The sequence below is a fragment of the Callithrix jacchus genome, chromosome 15 (genome assembly GCF_049354715.1).
Source record: "Callithrix jacchus isolate 240 chromosome 15, calJac240_pri, whole genome shotgun sequence".
Taxonomy (NCBI): domain Eukaryota; kingdom Metazoa; phylum Chordata; class Mammalia; order Primates; family Cebidae; genus Callithrix; species Callithrix jacchus.
The window spans coordinates 75,088,091-75,110,258 of NC_133516.1; the positions used below are offsets into that span (position 1 = coordinate 75,088,091).

Sequence of the window (22,168 nt, forward strand, 5' to 3'; positions counted from 1 at the left end):
CATGGGGATTACAGTTCAACATGAGATTTGGGAATACAGAGCCAAAGCATATCAGCCATCATTCCGGCTGTATCTTGTATTATCTTCTGTTGTCCTGGATTTGGGAGAGGGTGGGAAGTATTTAAGCTATTCTGTGTGTTGTTACAGGTTTAATGAGAAAAATATGAAAAGATTACCCATCCATAACACTAGTAGTATGTTGAGACGAGTATGACATATGGTAATGGAAAAATGTTAACTCTTCAGTGAGGGTGGTGGAAACTCCTTTTCCAAGAGGGGAATGGGAAATCCCTTTCGAAGAGGGCTGTTGAAACTCTTCCCTTTCTGGCAAGTAAATTTAAAGAAATACTCATGTTATCCACAAAGTAGTCTCTTTTGAAAAATCCAGATTGAAAAAAGACTTAAGTGTTCTTTTATATTTTAATACTCAGGATGATTCAAATCAGTGCCCAGCACAGGGCTTGATGACATAAGCCCTCCAGAAATGGCACCTGGCAGCCTTTTGGTACTAGAGCTTCTAGAGTTATACCTTGCTTCCTTGCCATGCTGTTTGCTGGTTTGTCGTTTGAAGCTTTACATTTTTGTAGGGAAATTTTGCCCAAGTTTCATGTAGAGTTGTATCATTTACTTAACAAAGCCTTGTGAGATTTTTGAAAATACATCTGTTAATCGTAACAACTATGGAAAAAACACGTTTAGATTGTGTGTTGTAATCTACAGTGTGCTTTTATCCATGATCACTAAGCCTTTTAATGAGATATGAATATTTCTCCTTCCACATGAGGAAACTGAAGCTCAGGAAGGTTAAGCAATGTATCCAAAGTTAGACTGGGCACAATGGCTCATGCCTATAATCACAGAACTTTGGGAGGCTGTGGCAGGAGGATTGCTTGAGCCCAGGAGTACAAGATCAGCCTGGGCAACATAGGGAGACCCTGCCTCTACAAAAAATTTAAAATATTAGCTGGCCATTTTGGAACATACTTGTAGTCCCAGCTACTTGAGAAGCTGAGGTAGGAAGATTGTTGGAGCCCGGGAGGTCGGGGCTGCAGTGAGCCAAGATCACACTACTGCACTCCAGCCTGGACAACAGAGTGAGACCCTATTTCAGAAACAAAAACACAACAAAAAAAAACCTCACAAAGTTACATAGTGAAGGATCAGTCTCTGGTCAGGGTCTTTCTCCTGCTCCCATTGCTAGTGTCCTAATGCCAGGAGAGTGAACAAAACCCTGTTCAAATCTTGAACTAGGAGTTGATTTAGACTGAGAGAATCAGAAGGATAAAATAAGGCTTGAATGAAGAATGATGTTTTCAGTGGAAAGTATTATCCTCTTTTAGAATTTAAAAAGCTTTCTTGAGGCCAGGTGCAGTAGCTCATGCATATAATTCCAGCACTTTGGGAGGCCAAGGCAGGTGGATCACCTGTGGTCAGGAGTTCGAGACCAGACTGGCCAATATGGTGAAACTCCTGTCTCTACTGAAAATACAAACATCAGCCGGGCGTGGTGGCATGCAGCTGTAATCCCAGCTACTCAGGAGGCTGAGGCAGGAGAATCACTTGAACCCAGGAGGCGGAGGTTGCATTGAGCCGAGATCGCACCATTGCACTCCAGCCTAGGTGACAGAGGGAGTCTCAGTCTCCAAAACAAATAAAAGATTTTAAAAAATTAAAAAATAAACAGCTTCCTTCAGCAGGTATTAGCCATGTTGACTTGGTGAACAAGCAGACTGGGAAGCTGGACCAAGCCACAGACTGCACTGGGGTTGGTGGAACGCCTGGCACTGAGCAGCTGATGCTCAAGGAGGGTAACTCCTCTGTGCTATGTACTGAGGCTGCTGCCTGGGGTGGAGTCCAGGGAATTTAGGACTTCACCAACTGCCTTTCACCTGGCTCATCCCCTGATGACTGAAGAAGGATGACATGATCTGGGGAACATAGTTCTCCCATGCTGTGTCCTTAGCCACTGCATGTGGTAGCTGGGGCAGACAGAAGGGACTCAACTTGACAATCAGTTCATGAGGTTGGTATAGCAGGGGCTGATTGAGACAGATGCTGGAGGCCACATGACCTTCTTTTTGTTTTTTTTTAAAAGCCATACTCCCTACCACACAACACTTGTCCATGGTGTCACCTCTGCCTGAAATGCTTTTCTCACCTTCATTCTTCAGATTTCACAGATCTCATAGAGAGGTTCATTTTTATCTGACTCTTGTACAAATATATACTTAGCTTGGGCAACATATTTATTTAACTCACTGATGAGAGAACTAACAGATGAGGATGAGAAGGCTGGTTCTAAGGACCATCCAGGAAAAAGAGAGAGAGAGAGAGAGAGAGAGAGAGAGAGAGAGAGACACTTTAGCAGAGACGAGGTTTCATCATGTTGGCCAGGATGGTTTCGACTTGAGACCGTTTTAGGATTATCACTCTTGAAAAAACATAGCAATGACACAAACTCACTTAAACTTTTGGACCGAAAAGTGACTTAGCCAGGGAGGAGAAAGAGAAAGGAAAGGAGGGAAAAAGAGAAGAGAGAAATGTCAGCACCCAAGAGAGCCCTGGAATGAAACAGCGGTGAGAAACAGGAGCATCTTGGAGCATTCACAGAAGTGAAGGGGTCTGCTGCCTACACCCCGCACCCCTTTTAATCAGTTGTGATGAGGAGAGTTGATACCATCTGTACATGCAGCCCAAGTCCATGTCTCCTCGGCCAATTCCCTATACACTTGCCAGAGAGTACTTCTGAAGACAGCTCACTCCTCTCCATGAGCCGGGCGTGGTGGCTCACGCCTTTAATCCCAGCACTTTGGGAGGCTGAGGTCAGGAGTTTGAGACCAGCCTGGCCAACATGATAAAACTCCATCTCTACTAAAAATGTAAGAAATAGCCAGGTGTGGTGGTGCTCCCCTGTAATCCCAGCTACTGGGGAGACTGAGGTGGGGGAATTGCTAGAACCCAGGAGGCAGAGGCTGAGGTGAGCTGAGATCGTGCCACTGCACTCCAGCCTGGGCAACAGAGCAATACCCCGTCTCAAAGCAAACAGACAAAAAAACCGGTTAATGTCCTATAGGAAAATAACACTGTAACCTTTGAGATTGTACTTACAGATTTTTTTTTTTTTTTGCATTTTATCAAGTTTACTAATCTTTAACAAGTTAACGTCTTAACTACAGAGTCTGGGCCCTAATCAAAAGCAAATAGTGACTCAGGCTGTAGATAGATGACTTTGAAAAGTTACACTTTATTTCTTAGCTTGGGATAGTTTTTTTTTTTTTTTTCCTTAACAGCATTATATCCTGAGTGGCTAGCATAGTACCTGGCACAAAGGAGAAACTAGTGACTGTTTCTTGAATGAATGAACAAATGGGGAAAAGGTTGGATCCTGAGGTGGCCAGGATATGAATACAGGAAAAGCCTTCCACTAGGAAGGTGAACCTCAACCATCATGCTGGAGGAGTCTGGGGTTGGAAGACCAGCTGTGAGCAGCCTGAGAGGGACTAGGATAGTGGGGCAGTTCCCCAAACAGGGCTGGGGGTGATAAAAGACATGCCAGGAATTTAGCAGTGAGAACTAGGTTATCAAGCAGGAACTGGGTCTTAAGAACAAGGGAGAATTCAGTGATTAGGACAAAGGGAGGGGAAGGAAAGGAACTGTTATTTCTGGCTTCACCCACAATGTGCAATTGATTGTGCAAAGCTGAGTGTGCACAGCCCATCTCACGCTCACCCCTCACCGGACCAATTATTGCTCTCGTACAGAGGCAGAGAGCCTCACAGATAGAGCTGGGGTTGTGGAGCTGTTGAATTTAGGCTCTGCCACTCATGAACTATGTGAACTATGGACTGGCTGTCTCAGCTTGTTTTCTTACCTATAAAATTGTAATGTAATCTAAGCAAATAGCAAAGTCCACAATCCTCCAGAGTTAGGCTTTGGTTACACTCAGAGATTTGAGATCCACTGGCTGACAATAAAAGTAGTTCTACTTTTTACTTGTGTCTCTCAAAGAATAGTCAAGGGGGATCCATTTTATACTTAACAGCAACTCTTTTAGGAAGCTACTCTCAAGTATTTTGTTTGTTTGTTTTTGAGATGGAATCTCACTCTGTCACCCAGGCCTGGAGTACAGTGGCACAATCTCGGCTCACTGCAAACTCCACCTCCCAGGTTCAAGTGATTCTCCTGTGTCAGCCTCCTGAGTATCTGGGATTACAGGTGCATGTCACCACGCCCAAGTAATTTTTGTGGAGATGCAGTTTCACCGTGTTGGGCAGGCTGGTCTCGAACTCCCGACCTCAAGTGATCCACCTGCCTCGGCTTCCCAAAGTGCTGGGATTACAGGTGTAAGCCACAGTGCCCAGCTGCCCTGCAGGTTCTAAAACCTCTCTTGCCCTTCCCTAGACTCCACTAAAGTTCTCGTTCCATTCACTCTGCCCCAGAAGACTTTCCTCTTCTGCCTCACTTCTGGTATTCTCTTTTCTCTCCCTGTCCTTGCTTCTCTCCCCTCTGATTAATGCACTTTGCATATGGAAACTAATGAACTCAGATTGCATAATGGAGGGAAGAAGATGGTAGATGGGGCAAAGTCCTTCCTTAGCCAGTGGAAAAGAAGCTGGCTGGCCTCATTGTTTTAAATAATTCTTGCCCTTGATTCAGGCATATCAGCTCCGTCACAGTCCCATAGTGTGGTCATGAGAATTAGTTTGAAGTTTCTGGCAGTTAGTGGACCTTTGGTAAATAGCAGCTCCCATTATTGTTCCAGAGGAGGAAAGTCAAATTCACAATGGGAACATCGTGCAGCTGTGAAGTGATGAAGGGGTTTGAAGCTCAGCCGGGTTGGCTCTGGTGTGTAAAATCTGAGAGCAGAAAGCTGGGAAGGTTAGAACTCACTGATGAAGTCAGGGTTGTTCCTAGGGAAGTGGGGCAGGGCTGGTGCTGGGGCTGGAATCCATGAGGACCCCAGCTGTGGGGCGGCAGCAGCCTTACAAGAGGCCAGATGATCGCTGTCCTGGGCTTGAGTCCCGGCGTGCGTCACAGGCTAGATGATTCCAGAGCAACCATCCAGTGCCAGCTCTCAGCCACTGTGATTGCTCAGCCACCAGGAGCCCCCTGCCCCTGAGCATGGGCCTGCTGGGGTTTTCTGTAAGGATGCAGCAGCTTTGGCTCAGTCTGTCTGTCTGTGAACTTTGGAGTCTAGTCAAGAGGACAGCCTCTTAAAATGGAAATGGGGCACTGCTGTGGGCCACCTGTGGATGTGATTGATCTCTCCAAGTCAATTGTAGTCTCTGAGGCAAATCTCACGCTACAGCATCCACAGGGCCATTTCTAGGGCACATTCAAGTGCACCAGGAAAAAACCCAAGCAAGGAATGGAATAAAATGCTCCTTGACCTTGTCCTTTCTTTCAGCTCTTCTCCGTTTAGGAAAGGAAGGCTTTCTATTTTCAGTTAAGGTTTTTAAACAGAACTAAAGAGGGTATTTGAGACTTGCTGCCAGGCAGCGGTGGAGCCCTTCGGATGGCATGGTCGAGGTAATCAACAAGTTTTCCAATGTCAGCCAGCAGAGGGCACTCTTCACTCATAATCGGTGCTGTCTTTCTCCTTGGAAACGTTCTGTGGCTGCTGGAGCCCTGCTGGCTCCTGCCCTCAGCCCTGGAAAAAATTGACTTTCAGCTATTTGTAATTTAACTTTGAGTCATCAAGAGGGGACCTTCCCCTTTTAGAGTTTCAATGCTGGTGCTATTATTTTAACACCCGCATCTGCTGTTGTCTGGACATCAAAGCCTAGCAAAGTCATGATGGAGATGTATTCCTCAAGGTTCTCAGAGCACAAGGTTCAGACAGAAACGGGGCCAGATGGGCACATACTGTTGCATAAACACCAATTAATTAATACTGGGCTCCAGAATAGCCTGGCCTGCCAATGCATGAGCTTCACACCTCCATGGTCTACGCCCTAACTCCCCTTGGTACAAAAGTTAAAGAGACAGTTGCAAAAACCAGAGCATTCACTGACCAGCCCCAGCAGGGACCATCCCTGGGACAGGCAGGGCACTGTGCTTCCCATGGGGACATTTCAGTTCCTTCCTGTGGATTCTTCCTCTCCCCGCCAACATACTTTTAATCCTGTGGATGCTATCCATAATACAGACAGGTGACATTTATTGTGCTCTTAGCATGTGCTGGGCACTTTTATGAGTGTTAGCTTATTTAACTCTCTTAAACTCCCAAGAGGTGGGAAACTGCTGGAACTTCTGAGGTTTTCTGCGGGTCAGGCACTTGCTAAGGGTCACTTAGCAGTGAGGGAGGAGCCAGGTTGACCCCGCAGAGCTGTTGCCCATACCTGTTTGTCACTCATTTGTGGAGTCCCATTTATGCTCTGGACGCCAGGTGGTAAGACCGTGGTGCAGACAGAAGACACAGTGCGTCTCTGGCTAATTTTAATTACTTTAATTTTGAATGTGTTAATCAAATACTTGAAAACTGAAAAGGAAAAAGAAAGGAAGAGAGAGCGAGCCAGCCAGCCCTGAGAGAACGTTTGCTGAGAGTGGAGGCCCTGAGGAGTCCACGTTTCTGAGCTGGTCTCTTACTTAGTGGCTGCAGGATGGGCTGTGCAGGGTGAGGGTGTGAGGCTGGTGGGGTGGCTCCTTCCCTCCCTTCCTACTAGATCAACTCTGCTTCTACCAGGTATATGTAGGATTGGGCTTGACCCAAGGTTTCTGCTACTGAAAAGCTCTCAGCAAAACCCCCCAGTGTAGTGGCTGTTAGCTGAGGGCATGCCCAGGAGTCTCCACCCCACGTTCCCCGAGTCCCTTTCATCTTCTGTTTTCTCTTTTGAGTGGTTCCTTCCCTCCTGCCTGTGGATTGGGCCTGGGACCTTCTCTGCCAAACACTTCCCTCCCACTCCTGTTCAGCCTTTGCATTGCCCAGAGCTCACCCCAGTGCTGGTGCTGGTAACAGTTGAGAGACAATGAGGGGGACCCCTGAAGTCAGAGCTCAGCTCTCCCAGCACATGATTATGCCCCAGATTCCTCATCTGTGAGATGATGATATTAACAGAATCTGCTCAGAAAGTGTGGACTCTTATGAGATGTCGGCAACCCAGAGTGATTTGTTTGTTTTTTTGAGTCAGGGTCTCACTCCATCACCCAGGCTGGAGTGTAGTGGCACAATTACAGCTCACTGCAGCCTCAATCTCTTGGGCTCAAGGGATCCTCCCATCTTAGCCTTCCTGGTAGTTGGGACTACAGGCACGCGTCACCACGGCCGGCTAATTTTTTCAATTTTTGTAGAGATGGGTTTCGCCATTTTACCCAGGCTGCTCTCAAATTCCTGGCCTCACGTGATCTTCCTACCATGGCCTCCCAAGGTGTGGGAATTACAGGCATGAGCCACCACATCTGGCCTCCAGAGCATTTTAATATCACCTCATCTGCAGTAAGGATTCAATATCCATGGACCATTATTACTATTAAGAGTATGACCGTCACTCCAGTCCTATTTTTGTCTTTCTTTTTTTTTTCAAAATTCACATGAGTTTATCCTCTTTTCTGCCGCCACTTCTTTCCTACCTACTCACTCTCCCCAGCAACCACCACTCCCACTTCTACCCTGAAACTGCCTCCAAGGTCACCAGCCATCTGGAGAGCCAAAGCTGTCGGGTGGGTTTTGCGCAGTCTTCATCATGGACTCCCCTTTCACAGCATTGGATCCTGGCTCTGCCTCTTCCTGGAACACTGGATTTGCTGGTTTTCCCCCAACCCCCTCTCCCAGTTGCAACCCCCTCCCCAAAGCTATGGCTCCTGACATCATCTATCACTGCGGGTCCTTGCCTTTGGTCAGCCCATCCATGCCAGGACATTCACTTTGACCTCAGCTGTAAATCCCAGTTCCCCACTGTTGACAAACCTTTCTGTCTGCACCTCCCAGGGACCCCAAACTTTGTATGTGTTCAACTCAGACTTCTGGGGAGTAGTGAGGGATGAGCTGCCTTCAATCTAGGGGACCAGAGGCAGGGATTGGGACAACAGCCCTTTTTAAGCAACTGAGAATTCAACCTGAGGGCACTGGGAAGACTGTAGGTGGCAGGACCCCAAATCTGTCTACCCCCAAAGACCCTGCACTTCCTGATTCTTTGTTGGAGCTTGTAAGTTGCTGCTGGTATGTGAGTGTGTGGTTTCTTTGATGTTTCATTTCCCCCTGCTGGTGATCCATGCCTCCCTCCTGGACTCCAGGGCCCCAAATACAATGTTAATAAGTTGCATCTGGCAGAGTGCAGAGTGCTGGGGCGTTTGTAACTGCACTGTACTTGATGTCTGGTGAGTTTCTGAAGCCTGGCTCTTTGAGAGTCTTTGAACGAGCCCAGCAGCAGTGGCCTGTTGTAGTGGGACCTCCCCCTGAGTGTCACTGGTGACCTCCCAGCCAGGTGGCATCACATTGTCCCTTGCTGCTAATTCCCCTTGCCCCCCTCAGCCCCACCTGTGGGTATTTTGTCCATTGACACCTTCATTTATTAGGATCTGTGCCTTCCTCTCAGCTGCTCATAAGACCCAGATGTGTATGTTCATTCTGGCCAGGGCTCAGTACCCAGGAGGCATTGGTGAATGTGTGTGAGGGGATCGAGGGGGTGGAGCTGCAGGCTGCTCTCAGCTCTACTGCTCCCCAGGACCTGTGCACTGCTACCCCTCTCAGAACTCAGTTTCCTATCTGTTTTTACAAAGTAGCTGGCCCTGAGCCCTGCTGCCCACCTGTCTGTGGAACACATGTGGAGACCAGGCAAGGTGGCAGAGCTCCAGTTGAGGGGTGGAGGCGGTGAATGAATATGTCACATTCTCCCCTGTAGTGAGGTGCAGTGCTGTTCTGGCTGCCCCAGTGCCAGGACAGTCCAAGCAGTGCTTTTGAAAGGGAAGGTCTAGTCTCATTTAAAATCCTGTGTGTTTTTTTTTTTTTTTTTTAACTTTTTTATTGGATTTTAGGTTTTGGGGTACATGAGCAGAGCATGCAAGACAGTTGCGTAGGCACACACATGGCAGTGTGCTTTGCTTTCCTTTTCCCCTTCACCCACATTTGGTATATCTCCCCAGGCCATCCCTCCCTACCTCCCCCTCCCACTCGCCCTCCCCTTTTCCCCCCAATAGACCCCAGTGTTTAGTGCTCCCCTTTCTGTGTCCATGTGTTCTCATTTTTCATCACCCGCCTATGAGTGAGAATATGCGGTGTTTCATTTTCTGTTCTTGTGTCAGTTTGCTGAGGATGATGTTCTCCAGATTCATCCATGTCCCTACAAACAACACAAACTCATCATTTCTGATTGCTGCATAATATTCCATGGTAAAATCCTGTGTTTTAAAGGCTGGGCATGGTGGCTCATGCCTGTAATCCCAGCACTTTGGGATGCCTAGGCGGGCAAACAGTCTGAGGTCAGGAGTTTGAGATTAGCCTGGCCAACATGATGAAACCCCCTCTCTACTAAAAATATAACAATTAGCTGGGCGTGGTGTCTGGCACCTATACTCCCAGCTAGTTGGTAGGCTGAGGCAGGAGAATCGCTTGAACCGGGGAGGCGGAGGTTGCAGTGAACTGGGATTGCACCATTGTACTCCAGCCTGGGCGACAGAATGAGATTCTGTTTCAAAAAAATCAAATCAAATCATGTGTTTGTATTAGAAGATGTCCTTATGTTTCTTTACTTATCTTTGGAAGCATTCATAGGCCAGGGGTGAAAAAACTACTGTCCTTTACTCCAAAAGAAATATGACCTCCCATAATATTTTGGATTTCCGTATCTGGAAGGCTAACTGCTCTTGCTTTTGCTGATAGCAGGTAGCAAGGGTATTGGTCATTACTGGGCCACCAAGGAGCCTGGAAGGATCCTTTTCCACTGTCCAAGGCTGGGCTCCCCTCCCTTGTTTTCTTTTCCTCCCCTCTCATCCAGTGTAAGAGCCAAACTAATCCAAATATTATCCTTGCCTCTGTAGGCCCTTGGTGTTTCAAAATCTAGAAAACTCTAGGGAGTAACGTTCACTGGATGTAGTTTCACATTGGCAGTTAAAAATGAACTTTATAGAACAGACTTGTAGTCCATTTGGGAAATGCACAAAGTGATTTTTTTAAAAGTGACACCACAATCGATATTATAGTGTTTTCCTTATCTTTTTTTTTAAACCTGTGAGTTTGTTTATGTAACTTTATATTCTAGTTTTTAGTCCCGATATTTCAATATAATTATTGCCTCATGACGTGGGCAAATTAGGTCTCACAGTTTGCGGGGCTTGTCCACCCACTTCCTGCCCTGTACATACTCGCCCTCCCACTTTGTCCACTCACCAGCCATCCACCCATGACGGATGGAGGGCCTCTTCTCTGAGGAACAGGGCTGGGTTCTAAGAAACGATTATCGATGCGACGGGCAGGGTCCCTGGCCTTGGGGAGTTACTGTTATATAGTGGAATGAGCATGTAAGTAAACACAGGGGAAAATAGCAGATTGTGGGGGTCTCTGGGTGGTGGGTGTGGGGCTGCAGCCCATAATGAGGTTTTGACTTCCACACATGGGTGGCAGTGCAGTGCAGTGCTGGTGCAGTCCTTTGTGGCTGCCATGTGTCTGTGAGGCCTATCCACATTGGGAGGCTGGATTTAAACACTAGATCTGGAATTTCCCTACAAAAAGGTACCCCCATGGGTGCTCAGGACAGTGGGGTCCTTCTGTGTGGGGTGAACTGAGGGATGGTATGTTACAGTGTGGCAGGGTCAGCTGTTGAGCTGGGATAGTCAGTCTTAGAAGGAGACATGAACCCAGGCCACTGTGCTCACCCTGTAGAAGTGGGCTGTGCTGCACATACAGTGTTCTCTGCTATGAAATTGAGTAGTTATTTGTAACATTGCAGGTACCACTGGAGGCAGAGGGGAACTTGTAGAGGGGTTTCTTAGAAAGCTTTATGTCTGCAGCAATGTCTGAAAGGATATTGGGGTCAGGCAGGGGTCACTAACTCCGAGTGTGACAGAGACCAGGCAGGACCCTTTATGAGTGGCCAGGGAAGGGCAGGGTTCACAGTGGAGAGGAGTGGAGACCCCAAGAGCCCACGGCCCATCTGAAGGGGATAGCTACCACTCAACCCTAGCAGACCATGGTCACATGTGGGAATATGGGCCCTTAGTTATCACTAAGTCATTTAAAAAAAAATTTTTTTTAGACGGAGTCTCGCTCTGTCACCAGACTGCAGTGCGGTGGTGTGATCTTGGCTCACTGCAACCTCTGCTTCCCAGTTTCAAGCTATTGTCCTGCCTCAGCTTCCTGAGTAGCTGGGACTACAGGCGCATGACACCACGCCCAGCTGATTTTTGTGTTTTTGGTAGAGACAGGGTTTCACATGTTGGCCAGGATGGTCTTGATCTTTTGACCTTGTGATCCGTCTGCCTTGGCCTCCCAAAGTGCTGGGGTTACAGGCGTGAGCCACTGCACCTGGCGTGATATTTTTAAAAATATTTAACTGAAGTTAGAGACTTTACCTGCTTCTAAATGAAATCTAGATTTTTAAATGTCGGACTCTACCTCAAAAATAAATAAATACATACATACATACATACATACATACATATACCCTGTTGGTCATATAAAATATACTGACAGTCTTCCCATTTCTGACTTGTACCTCAAACTTAACTTACAAGTTAAATTATCATGATTTTTGTATTGCTTACTTGTTTACATTTTAATTTTGTTTGTTTGCCTTTGTAATGAGTGTATGATATTTATTTGTAATCAGAAAAAAAGAAGGAAGACATCTTTATAACCCAAAGGGCCCCTTACCCTTTAATTCTTGTCTATGCTCCCTGGACAGGTGGGTGTCGGTAAGGTTGCCTGGACTGTGGGGCTGGCTGTTGGAGTGTTTGCTCAGTGGGAAGAGGACCCATATCCAAAAAGAGGGGGAAGGACAGCCAGGGGTTCTGCAGGTTAGTTCCCAGGGCTGCTGACCGAGGCAGCGGACAGGTGGGGACCTGGGAGCACACTAGGCACTCACTCATTCCATCATCTATTTTCTCATTCATTCATTCATTCATTCACCAGATACTTACAGGGCACCTAAGGTTCAGAGAACTGATCTGGGCCTTAGGGTTATGGCAGTGAACAAAGTAGACAAAAATCTCCACCCCTATGAGATTCAAGAAACAGTAGGACCTAGGGTAGTTCTGATGGTGTTAAACACCGTGGAAAACAGGCAAGAGTGGTGGATAGGAAGGCTGGGGAGGGCAACAGTTTCCAACAGGATGGTCTGAGAGAGTCCCACTAAGAAGAGACCAGAAGGAGGGGTCTCACTCCATTACACATGAGTTAAGTGCTTACTGGGTGCAGGCACTGTGGTCAGTGTCCTGGGAACATTCCCACTTTGATGCTTTCTTTAATGAACCTTTGCAAAGAAACAAAACGTCGTTCTTTTGGTTGCGTGTAATAGAAATACAATGTACACTTGCTTAATTTTTTTTAAAGGGGGCTCACTTTTTATCCCTGGCAAATCTAGTGATAGGTTACCTTCAGGCATGGCTAGGTAGTTAATCTGTGTTATTAGGAACCTTCTCTCTTGGTCTCTTGCTCTGCTTTCCCTAGGTTAGCTTCCTTCTCAGGTAAGCTTTGCACAAGATGCCCTGCAGAGCTCCAAGTTTGCATCCCATCAGCTCAGTGCTTATACCAAAAGGACTGTGTATCTGTACTTTAATGCTGGCCAAAGTCTTGGGGTCACTCTCACTGACCAGGCCAGGTCTCATGCCCATCTCTGGAGCCTGGGGCTGGCCCTTCCTGAATAACAGGATCCCAAAGGGGAGAGGGCATCCCTCAACAGAAAATCTGGATACTGTCGACAGAAGAATGGAGACTAGTATGGGCGCAGTGGCTCACGCCTGTAGTTCCAACACTTTGGGAGGCCGAGGAGGGTGGATCATGAGGTCAGGAGTTTGAGACCAGCCTGGCCAACATAGTGAAACCCTGTCTCTACTAAAAGTACAAAAAATTAGCTGGGCCTGGTGTCAGGCACCCGTAATCCCAGCTACTTGGGAGGCTGAGGCAGGAGAATCTCTTGAACCCGGGAGGCAGAGGTGGCAATGAGCCTAGATCATGCCACTGTACTCCAGCCTGGGTGACGGAGCGGGACTCTGTCTAAAAAACAAACAAACAAAAAGAATGGGGACTAAATGCTGGGCAGTGAGGAACAGCAGATGTCCACCCTGACAATACTTGCATCAAGGAAGCAGGAAGGGCTGAAAATAGCCTGAAAACAGGGAGACTAAAAGGGTGGCAGCCTGTGACCAACAGACCAGGTGAGCTTGGCCAGGTGAGGCTACCAGTCTCTAAATGAGGGTAGTCAGCCGGTTCTCTGAGGGTCCTTCCAGCTCATGATCTGTTTGAGTTTTAGGTACATTATCTGAAAACAGATGTCATTTAATTAAATTACCAGGTTTGAAATAATACAGGGTTATGGATCCTGGTTAGAAGTTTTTGTTTTTTTCTTCAACAACTAGCTCTGTTGGTGAGCGGCTAAGGAAGCCATGGAGGACATGAGACCTGCCTCTGCTCAAGCTATGCTGCTCCTTGCTGGTGGCACCTATCTACAGCTCTGCTTTTACGGTGTGCAGCAAAACTTTGTAAACTTTTCAGTGTGCTAATGGGAAGTGAACTTCACTGTCACAGATGTCATGCTTTAAAGGCTAGAATGATGCATTAAGGAAGATTTTCTCTGGCCTCATCTTCAAGTGCAAATGACCCATGAGTAGGCTATAGTTGAAGGAGCTCATGACTACCAACAGCTGTAGGGAAAACCAGCTGCGTGGACATCAGCATGTGTTTCCAAGACACTAAGTAGATATTTCAGTCCAGAATTTCGTTTTAATGGTTATGTCTCATCTTGACAGACACATACCAATGTATTTCCCTGGGAAGATGGGGAGAGAAGACAGAGATTGCTCCTTGGTGACTCTGCTGATGTGACTTTCTGACCCTTTCTGTTAGTCAGATGTCTGCAGGGGCCAGCATTTGGGTTGCATAGTGGAATGCTTAGGAGTGAGTCATCTCTAAGCCAGAAATGCATCACCCTCTGCAGGAAGTACTGGCAGTCATATAATTCCACAAGGAGGCAGCCACAGGCCATGTGGATATTGAGGTGGGTGGGGGTGGGTAGTGTAGTCAGGCAGGAGCCTTGGAGGCTCATGAACTTAATGTGAAGCCTTGCAGCGTTGCTGCTTCTTGGCTGTGTGACCCAAGACAAGTTACTTGAGCTCTCTGCAGTTGAGTTTCCAACCTGTAAATCTGAACTATAATGGTACCCACTTGTAGTGAACATATATCAGGTTCTTGTCAGCCAGAATAATGACTGCTGTTGGTAGTGATTCCATTCCTAATGGACTAATAGGAGACAGAGTGCATAATATTCTTTTTTTTTTAATTGTACTTTAGGAGAGTGGCATAATATTCATAGCAGCTAACATGCACTTTACATGTTAGGCCCATTGTACTCATTGTGAATGCTGTTCTTAGCTCTTCTAAGCACGTTAACTCAGGTAAATAACGTGATTATTCCCAGTAACCTACATAGGTACTACAGATGGTCCCCAACTCACAATGTGGCACCTGATGGTATTGTTTTTAGCCTTTCTGATGGTGTGAGAGTGACACACGTCTAGGAGAAACTATATTTCGAGTGCCCATACAACTATTCTTCTGTCTTTCAGTACAGTATTCACTCGATTACATAAAATACTCAACACTGATTTATAAAACAGGCTTTGTGTTAGATAATTTTGCCCAACTGAAGACTAATGTGAGTGTTCTGAGCATGTTTAAGTGGGCTAGGCTTTAAAAGCATGCACTAAGTTGCCAAATCCGGAAAATTCCATATTTTCACCCTGTGGAATAAACAAGTCTCCTTGCTACCACCTTATGTATTGGATATGTAGGGTAAGCTGAGCTGTGGTGTTTGGTAGGTTAGGGGTATTAAGGCATTTTCGACTTACCATTGTAAGTTGAGGTGCATGTGTGTTATCATCACTATTCTCAATTCACAAATGAGAAATCTGTGGCACAAAGGATTAGGCAATCTGCCTGGAGTCACAGAGCAAATGAGTGGTGGATGTGTGATCAGAACCCAGGCAGCTGGCTCTACACTACCACCCTCTGAGTCTCACTGCAGAAATAAGAGCTGCACAGAACTCTTACTATAGGTCAGGAAATTTTCTAAGCACCTTCTAACAATTGAGTCCTTTAACTCTTCTAACTGCCAAACCCTCAGAGGCAGGTGCAGTTATTCACCCCATTTTATAGATGAGGAAATGGAATCACCCAGAAAGGGGTAGGAATACAAATGGGGTTCACATCCTCGTTGGCTGGGTGATTTAAGGCAGGGAAGCTGACCTGTCTGAGCCCCAGGGTTGCCATGAGGTGAGAGGCGACCTAGGATAAGCACCACGTGCAGTCCTGATGTGGAACTGACCTTTGGAGGGGGCCTACTTTATTCTTAGTGAGGGCCTTGCTCCCAGACCCAGCTTTATTCCTGGGTCTGTGCCTTGTCTCTGGCTGCCCCTGGCAGCTGGGACAGGGCTGAGAGCCCTTGGGAAGGTGTGGCATGTTGGGGGAAAAGGATTTTGCTGCTTCTGGCTTCAGCCTTCTATGGCATCAGGAACCAGCTTGGCCCCACCACAGATACAACAGCAAATAACACTGTGAACCTGCCCCAACCACTTCAGGGCAAATGGTTGAATAGATCTGGGTCTCAGTTTACTCAGCTGCAAAATGGGATGAGTGTGGAATGAAAGCATGCAATTAAAGGTGCCAAATTCAGATAATTCCATATTTTCACAATGTGGAATATGTAAGTCTTTTTGCTACTACCTTACTGGATATGTAGAAATTTTCGAGGAGCTTTCTTTCTTTCTTTCTTTTAGAGGTAAGTTCTCACTGTGTTGCCCAGCCTAAGGTACAATGGTGCAATTATAGTTCACTGCAGCCTGGGCTCTGGACTCAAGCCATCCTCCCACCTCAGCCTCCCAAGTAGCTGAGACTACAGGTGAATGCCACTACGGCTGGTTAATTTTTTTATTTTTGTAGAGATGAGGTCTCACTTTCTTGTCCAGTCTGGTTTCGAACTCCTGGCCAGAGGTGATCCTCCAGCCTTGGTCTTCCAAAGTGCTGAGATTATAGGTGTGAGCTGCTGTACCCGGCCTCAAAGGGCTTTCTTAATGGCTGGTTCCTATTGTTGGCTGTGTGAGCTGTGTCTAGCCCCTCCCTCTATAGCAACATTAGGAGCTGTAGCCTTATCGCTAAGCCCATGTTTGCATTTATTTTGTCCACTTAGTTATCGTGTGGATGAACTTTTGGATCATCTTAACGCTCTTGGAAAATGGTGTCAAATTATCCTGTGGAAATTTCACGTCAATGCATACATTCACAGTTGTGAAGCAAAGTGCCTGTTTCCTCACGTTCTTTTTCACATTTGGTATGCCCATATAGAAGTTGCTAATTTGAAATATAAACATGTTGACTTATTTATATTTCCATTTTGCTAGTTACTAGGGAGGGTGAGTACTTTTTGTTTGTTTATTGGTTGTTTGGTTTTCTTAATTTGTGAACTATCTATGTTATGGCAAATTGTTTTTTAAATCAACTAATATTTTCTTATTACAACAATGTACACATCATAACATTTTAGACAGTGTAGGAATGTGTAACATGTCAAGTGCAAGTTCCCTGGATCAATGCTAACCTTGAGAAATCACCGCTCCTGACAGTATAGGAATGATAATTCCAGAATCTTCTAGAAATTGTTTTGAGTGCCATCCATTTGACTTTAAAGACTTCTGAAGGTTCATTCATGGTTATCGTGTGTTAAAAGGTGTTTTGTCCAGTGATAGCTTTGTCAAATAAAGGTAATTGGCTTATTTTGATAAATTTATCTTTTCAGAAAAGCCATGTAGCCTAGTAGGGGGCATGGGTAACTGCACCTGAGGTTCCCACTGAACACTGGCATGTCTCTCTGTGCTCAGCAGGGTGTATGTGAACTCTGATCTGTTGGCCTGTCTGTTCTGTTGACAGGATTGCTTTCTGTCTCTACTGTTAGGCTACTGAGCGGGAAGGGCAGTGGTAGGAGGCTGAGGACCTCCTGCTTTTTTGAAGGTCCTGGCACCATTGCCTAGTAATAGTCACAGCCAGTTTCTACTCTATATGTAATTTATGTGTTTGGGTTTACTTCAACCTCACAACAGCTCTGTGAGGTATAAAACCTAATATTTTCCTATTTTTCATATTCTAAGACATGGGTTCCTAGAGGCTGAACCCATTTGCTTAGGGCACCAGATAGTGAGCTGAAACTCAGTTCCAGCCCTGCTAGGTGCCAGGGCCCCTCGAGGTGTTAGCTGTTCACTTTGCACAGCATCTCTCTGCACCATCTCCCCATGAGCCCCGTTTCCCCATCAGCCTTTAAACATGTTGGCTTGGTCCAGATGTGTCCATGGAACTGGGGAACCCCTGTTGGTTCTCAATGTTATAAAGACCTTGAGCAACTTGGGGGCAGGTAAAGGAACATGTCTCTCTGAGGGCTGCATCCCAGAATCAGGGCTCCTGCTTGACTAGGAAGAACATCTTTGCCTGGGCCATAAAGGGTGGTTGCCATGGTGGCAGCTATGGCAACACTGATGCAAGCCCTGGCCCTGTCCCCATTGGAGCCCAGCTGGTGAGCTGGGAGTTTGCGAGGGGCTCAAGAGAATGGGGCTTGCTCTGCCCTGTGCTTTAGATGGACCATGTATGATAGAAATATTTGGTAAGTGGCACATAGCTGATAATCACAGTCATTTTTCTCACCCCAGTTTGCGGCTCTTATGGATTAGGTGGCCAGAAAAATCTTGATGCAACTTGGCGGAGCTCAGGGGCAGGATCCCGGAATCAGGCGGTCTGGCCCTACCCTTTAGGAGGTATGAGGCATTTGTAGGTCTAAGCTCTCAGTGCCACAGCTTCCTCATCTGTTACAGCTCTTACTCCACAGGGCCCCCGTGAGGATTAAATGAGTTAATCCGCATAAAAAGCACAAATAGTAGTAGTATTACGAAAATAGTACTAATATTACCCTCTCTTACTCAGAATTACCTCATATCCACCACTACCCCCCCCTTTTTTAAGCCCTAATTGAGGGCTGCCAGGATTCAGGGGTGGCTTGCTGTTTGATGCAATGCTGAAATCATCTCAGCTTGAATGGTGGCCTTGAAGCTGCCTTCCTTTCTATCACATAAGCTCTAACAAGCCTGACGCGGTTCCACGCCCACTACCATATTTCACTGACAGTTTGGGAATAAACATGTTTTTTATGTGTGGCCCAGTCACTGCCAAAAACAGCATTTATGGAGCATCTAATTACCTTGGAGACTGTGGTGGGTCCTGTATTGGCGTCAATAAACTGCTTTAAGCAATGCTGGCTAATTTAAGAATTTTTGGCATTTTAAACTGTTAGAATCAAAAGAACATTTATTATAAATGCCCATATCTGAGGACCCACTTTAGGATTGCAATGTTCTTTTTGGAGGGGATTGGGCCACCTACATATGGATTTATTAGTTTCTGATCAATATACTATTGAATAAAATATAAAGACTTTCTTCTGCTTCTCCTTGGGCAAAAAAGCATGGAGTACCTATTTGATAGAAACTAGGAAAGTATGGTATCTAGAGAGATAATTTTTGAGTAAAGAGCTTTCTAGGATTTGAAAAACATGAATTGGTTGGGTGCAGTGGCTCACACCTGTAACCCCAGCACTTTGGGAGGCCAAGTTGGCCGGATCACATGAGGTTAGGAGTTCAAGATCAGCCTGGCCAACATGGCGAAACCCCACCTCTACTAAAAAATACAAAAATTAGCCAGGCGTGGTGGTGAGTGCCTGTAATCCCAGCTACTCAGGAGCCTGAGACAGAAGAATTGCTTGAACCCAGGAGGTGGAGGTTGCAGTTAGTTGAGATTGTGCCACTGCACTCCAGCCTAGGCAATAGAGCAAGACTCCATCTCACAAAAAAGCAAACAAAAAACAAACAAACAAACAAAAAACACACACATGAATTTATCTCCTCCTTTTTTGTTTCTGATTCAGATATAGTTTGATAGAACAATGCCAATGCAGCTTCCTAACTTTTATTTCTTTAGAAAAAAATTGGTAATATAATTCATGGTGATTTTTAAAAACACCTGGCCAGGTGTGGTGGCTCATGCCTGTAATCCCAGCACTTTGGGAGGCCAAGGCGGGTGGATCACAAAGTCAGGAGTTCAAGACCAGCCTGGCCAAGATAGTGAAACCCTGTCTCTACTAAAAATACAAAAATTAGCTGGGCATGGCGGCAAGCGCATGTAATTGCAGCTACTCGGGAGGCTGAGGCAGAGAATTGCTTGAACCTAGGAGGCGGAGGTTGCAGTGAGTTGAGATCAGGCCACTGCACTCCAACCTGGGCAATGAGAGCAAGACTCCATCATAAAAAAAACACAACACAAAACACAACACCTTCTAAGCGTTGTTTATTTGATGTAAAATCCTTTAAAATATTAAGAAAACTCAGCTATTAAAATTTAAAATTAAAATTCTACTTTTATCAAAAGTATAATATGCACACAGAAAAATATACTAATTACTCTCCATGGACTTTTTAATTTGCAGTTGTAGAAAAACCAATGAATAAGACTGATCTCTGATCTTTATTATTTCTTTAAAGTCCTGTTATACTTCATTTAAAGAGAACCAACTCAGTATTTGCTCTGGGCCTGGTACATAGTAAGCATTTGAGTTTCTATTTCCTTTCCTCTGTTGTTGCTGTTTCTGCAGTGGTTTTAACATCTGTTTCTCTGTTCGTCTACTCTAGAGCCAGACTGCCTGGGTTTGAATCCAGCTCTGATGCCTACTAGCTGTGAGATTTTGGGCAAGTCACTTAACCTGTCTGAGCCTCGGTTGTTTCATTGTAAAGTGGGAGTAACAAAAGTACCTACTCATAAAGCTGTTTGAAGACAAAATGAGTTAATGTTTATTTAGCACTCAGCACAGCGTCTGGCTGTGACAAAGTGAGCCCTCTATAAGCACTGGTTCTTTTTTTATTTTTTATTTTTTGAGACAGTTTCGCTCTGAGTGTCACTCTGTCCCCTAGGCTGGAGTACAGTGGCAAAATCTTGGCTCACTGAAAACTCTACCTCCCAGGTTCAAGCAATTCTCCTGTCTCAGCCTCCTGAGTAGCTGGGACTACAGGCATGCACCACCACACCTGGCTAATTTTTGTATTTTTAGTAGAGTCACGGTTTCATCACGTTGGCCAGGCTGGTCTCGAACTCCTGACTTCAAGTGATCTGCCCACCTCAGCCTCCCAAAGTGATGGGATTACAGGCATGAGCTGCCATGCTCACCAGAACTGGTTCTTTTTAGTGAACCCTTGACAACAACATTCTCTCTGATAGATTGAGGATACCCCCAGTCCATACAATAATGGGCAGTGGTGCTGATGAGTTAGGGAGCCTTTGGCTTGATCCCACATCTGTCTCATCAGTGGAGAGCTTTGGTCTAATTTCAAACAAGGAGGAGGGGCCCTCAGTGTCAGTGCATGGGAAGGTAGAGCATGAACATGGAGTCCAGGTTAGAAAAATACATTCTCGGGAAAGAACAGGTTCTCCCCAGGCAAAACTTTAGAAAAATAACAATCTGCTGCTCCTTGATTAAAGGGTAGAAAACTAATTATCCTTTCCGGAGGGACGTGAGGCTGATCTCTGCCAGGCTGTGACCTGGAGGTGCAGGATGTGGATTTCCTTAGGATGTAATGAAGCCTTTCCCATTGAAAACGTGCGATGATTCAGATGGATGTGGGGGGCAGGGGGAGGGGAGAGGGAGAACGATCCCTTTGCTTTTAAAAGCAACTCCTGGACACTTCAGAAGGATCATTTGTGGGTCAGCACTTTGAATATGGAAAACTGATTTTCTTAAATTAGATTTCCAAAAGATCTCTGTTACAAAACATCCCTTCAAAACTGTTCTGTAATTTTTGCTAATTAGACCAGCTGACAGTGAGCTTGGATGTTTGAAGTTTGGTGCTGCCATCTATCTGCTGATGATGCACATCAGAATGCCAGTGAGGCAGTAACTGGGAAACACTTTGTGTGTGTGTATGCGGAAGAAATACCGAGTAGTAGTAATTTTAGTTTCTTTAGTTAGGGAAGAGCATGAAAAACTTGATATTTAGATAACTAGTATATGATATTCCTCACTGTCTTCCACATCATACTGTCAGGGATGGAAATTTCCCATCGGCCTGTACCATTTGGCTGCAGATGTCAGGAAATTTCAAAAAAGTCTGACAAATATTTACTGAGCATCTACCATATATCTAGAGGGTGGGGACAAAATGTTAAAATGATAATGAAGTGCCTGCCCTCAGGGAGCTTATCTATCTGTCTGTCTGTCTATATGCTTTTTTTTGGACATAGAGTCTCACTATGTCACCCCATCTGGAGTGCTACAGTGGTTTGATCATTGCTCACTGCAACCTCCGCCTCTTGGGCACAAGCAATCCTACTCAGCCTCCCAAGTAGCTGGGACTACAGGTATGCACCACCACAACTGTCTAATTTTTGTATTTTTTGTAGAGATAGGCTTTTGCTATGTTGCCTAGTCTGGTTGGAGCTCATATTTTAATGACTGACTAATACCTAAGCTCTCTGTCAATTTATATTTTATACAAATAATGCTTCTTAGGTAATCTTTGGACAAGTATCTCTAAGCTGTCTTTCCCCATTTCACTCAGGTTTTCTTGTCAAGTCACCAGGGACCTCTGCTTTGCCAGATTTGGTGGGCACCTCTTCATCCTCATGCTTGGGGAAATAGTAGAGTCTCCCTCCTCGAAGCACTATCTTCACTTGGCCTCTGCGTTGCCCTTCTCTTGGTTTTCCTCTTGCCTTCATGGGGCTCTTCTCCTGTCTGTAAGCTGATGATTTCTGAATACAGTCGCCTCATATTTAGCAGCTAATTCCACATTTCCATTTGGAGGTCCATACTATTTCAGTGTTACAGGTCTGCTCTTGACTTTTGTCACCAAATCTGTTCTTTCTGTAGGACTTCGCTATCTTCCCACTGTTCTGGCTAAACTTCTTTAGAGCATCCTTTACTCCTCTTATTTCACCTTC

At 45.7% G+C, this 22,168-nt stretch overlaps 1 protein-coding gene across 15 annotated transcripts in view; it reads left to right on the forward strand.

The window, feature by feature from the left end:
• The window catches only part of ARHGEF3 (Rho guanine nucleotide exchange factor 3), a 348,474-nt gene that overhangs the window by 83,873 nt on the left and 242,433 nt on the right, over window positions 1-22,168 (forward strand). For 2 of the 15 annotated variants that reach the window (XM_078351856.1, XM_078351860.1), the window contains exon 3: window positions 21,473-21,589. The exons of 11 other annotated variants lie outside the window; for them this stretch is intronic. Coding sequence is in view for 2 of the 4 variants with exons in the window: in XM_035273874.3 (XP_035129765.1) it covers window positions 17,776-17,795 (20 nt within the window). In the remaining 2 variants the exon portion in view is untranslated. Of the gene's footprint in view, window positions 1-17,687; window positions 17,796-21,472; window positions 21,590-22,168 lie in introns of those variants that run through there. 2 more of the 15 variants (XM_035273874.3, XM_035273877.3) reach the window with 1 other exon arrangement.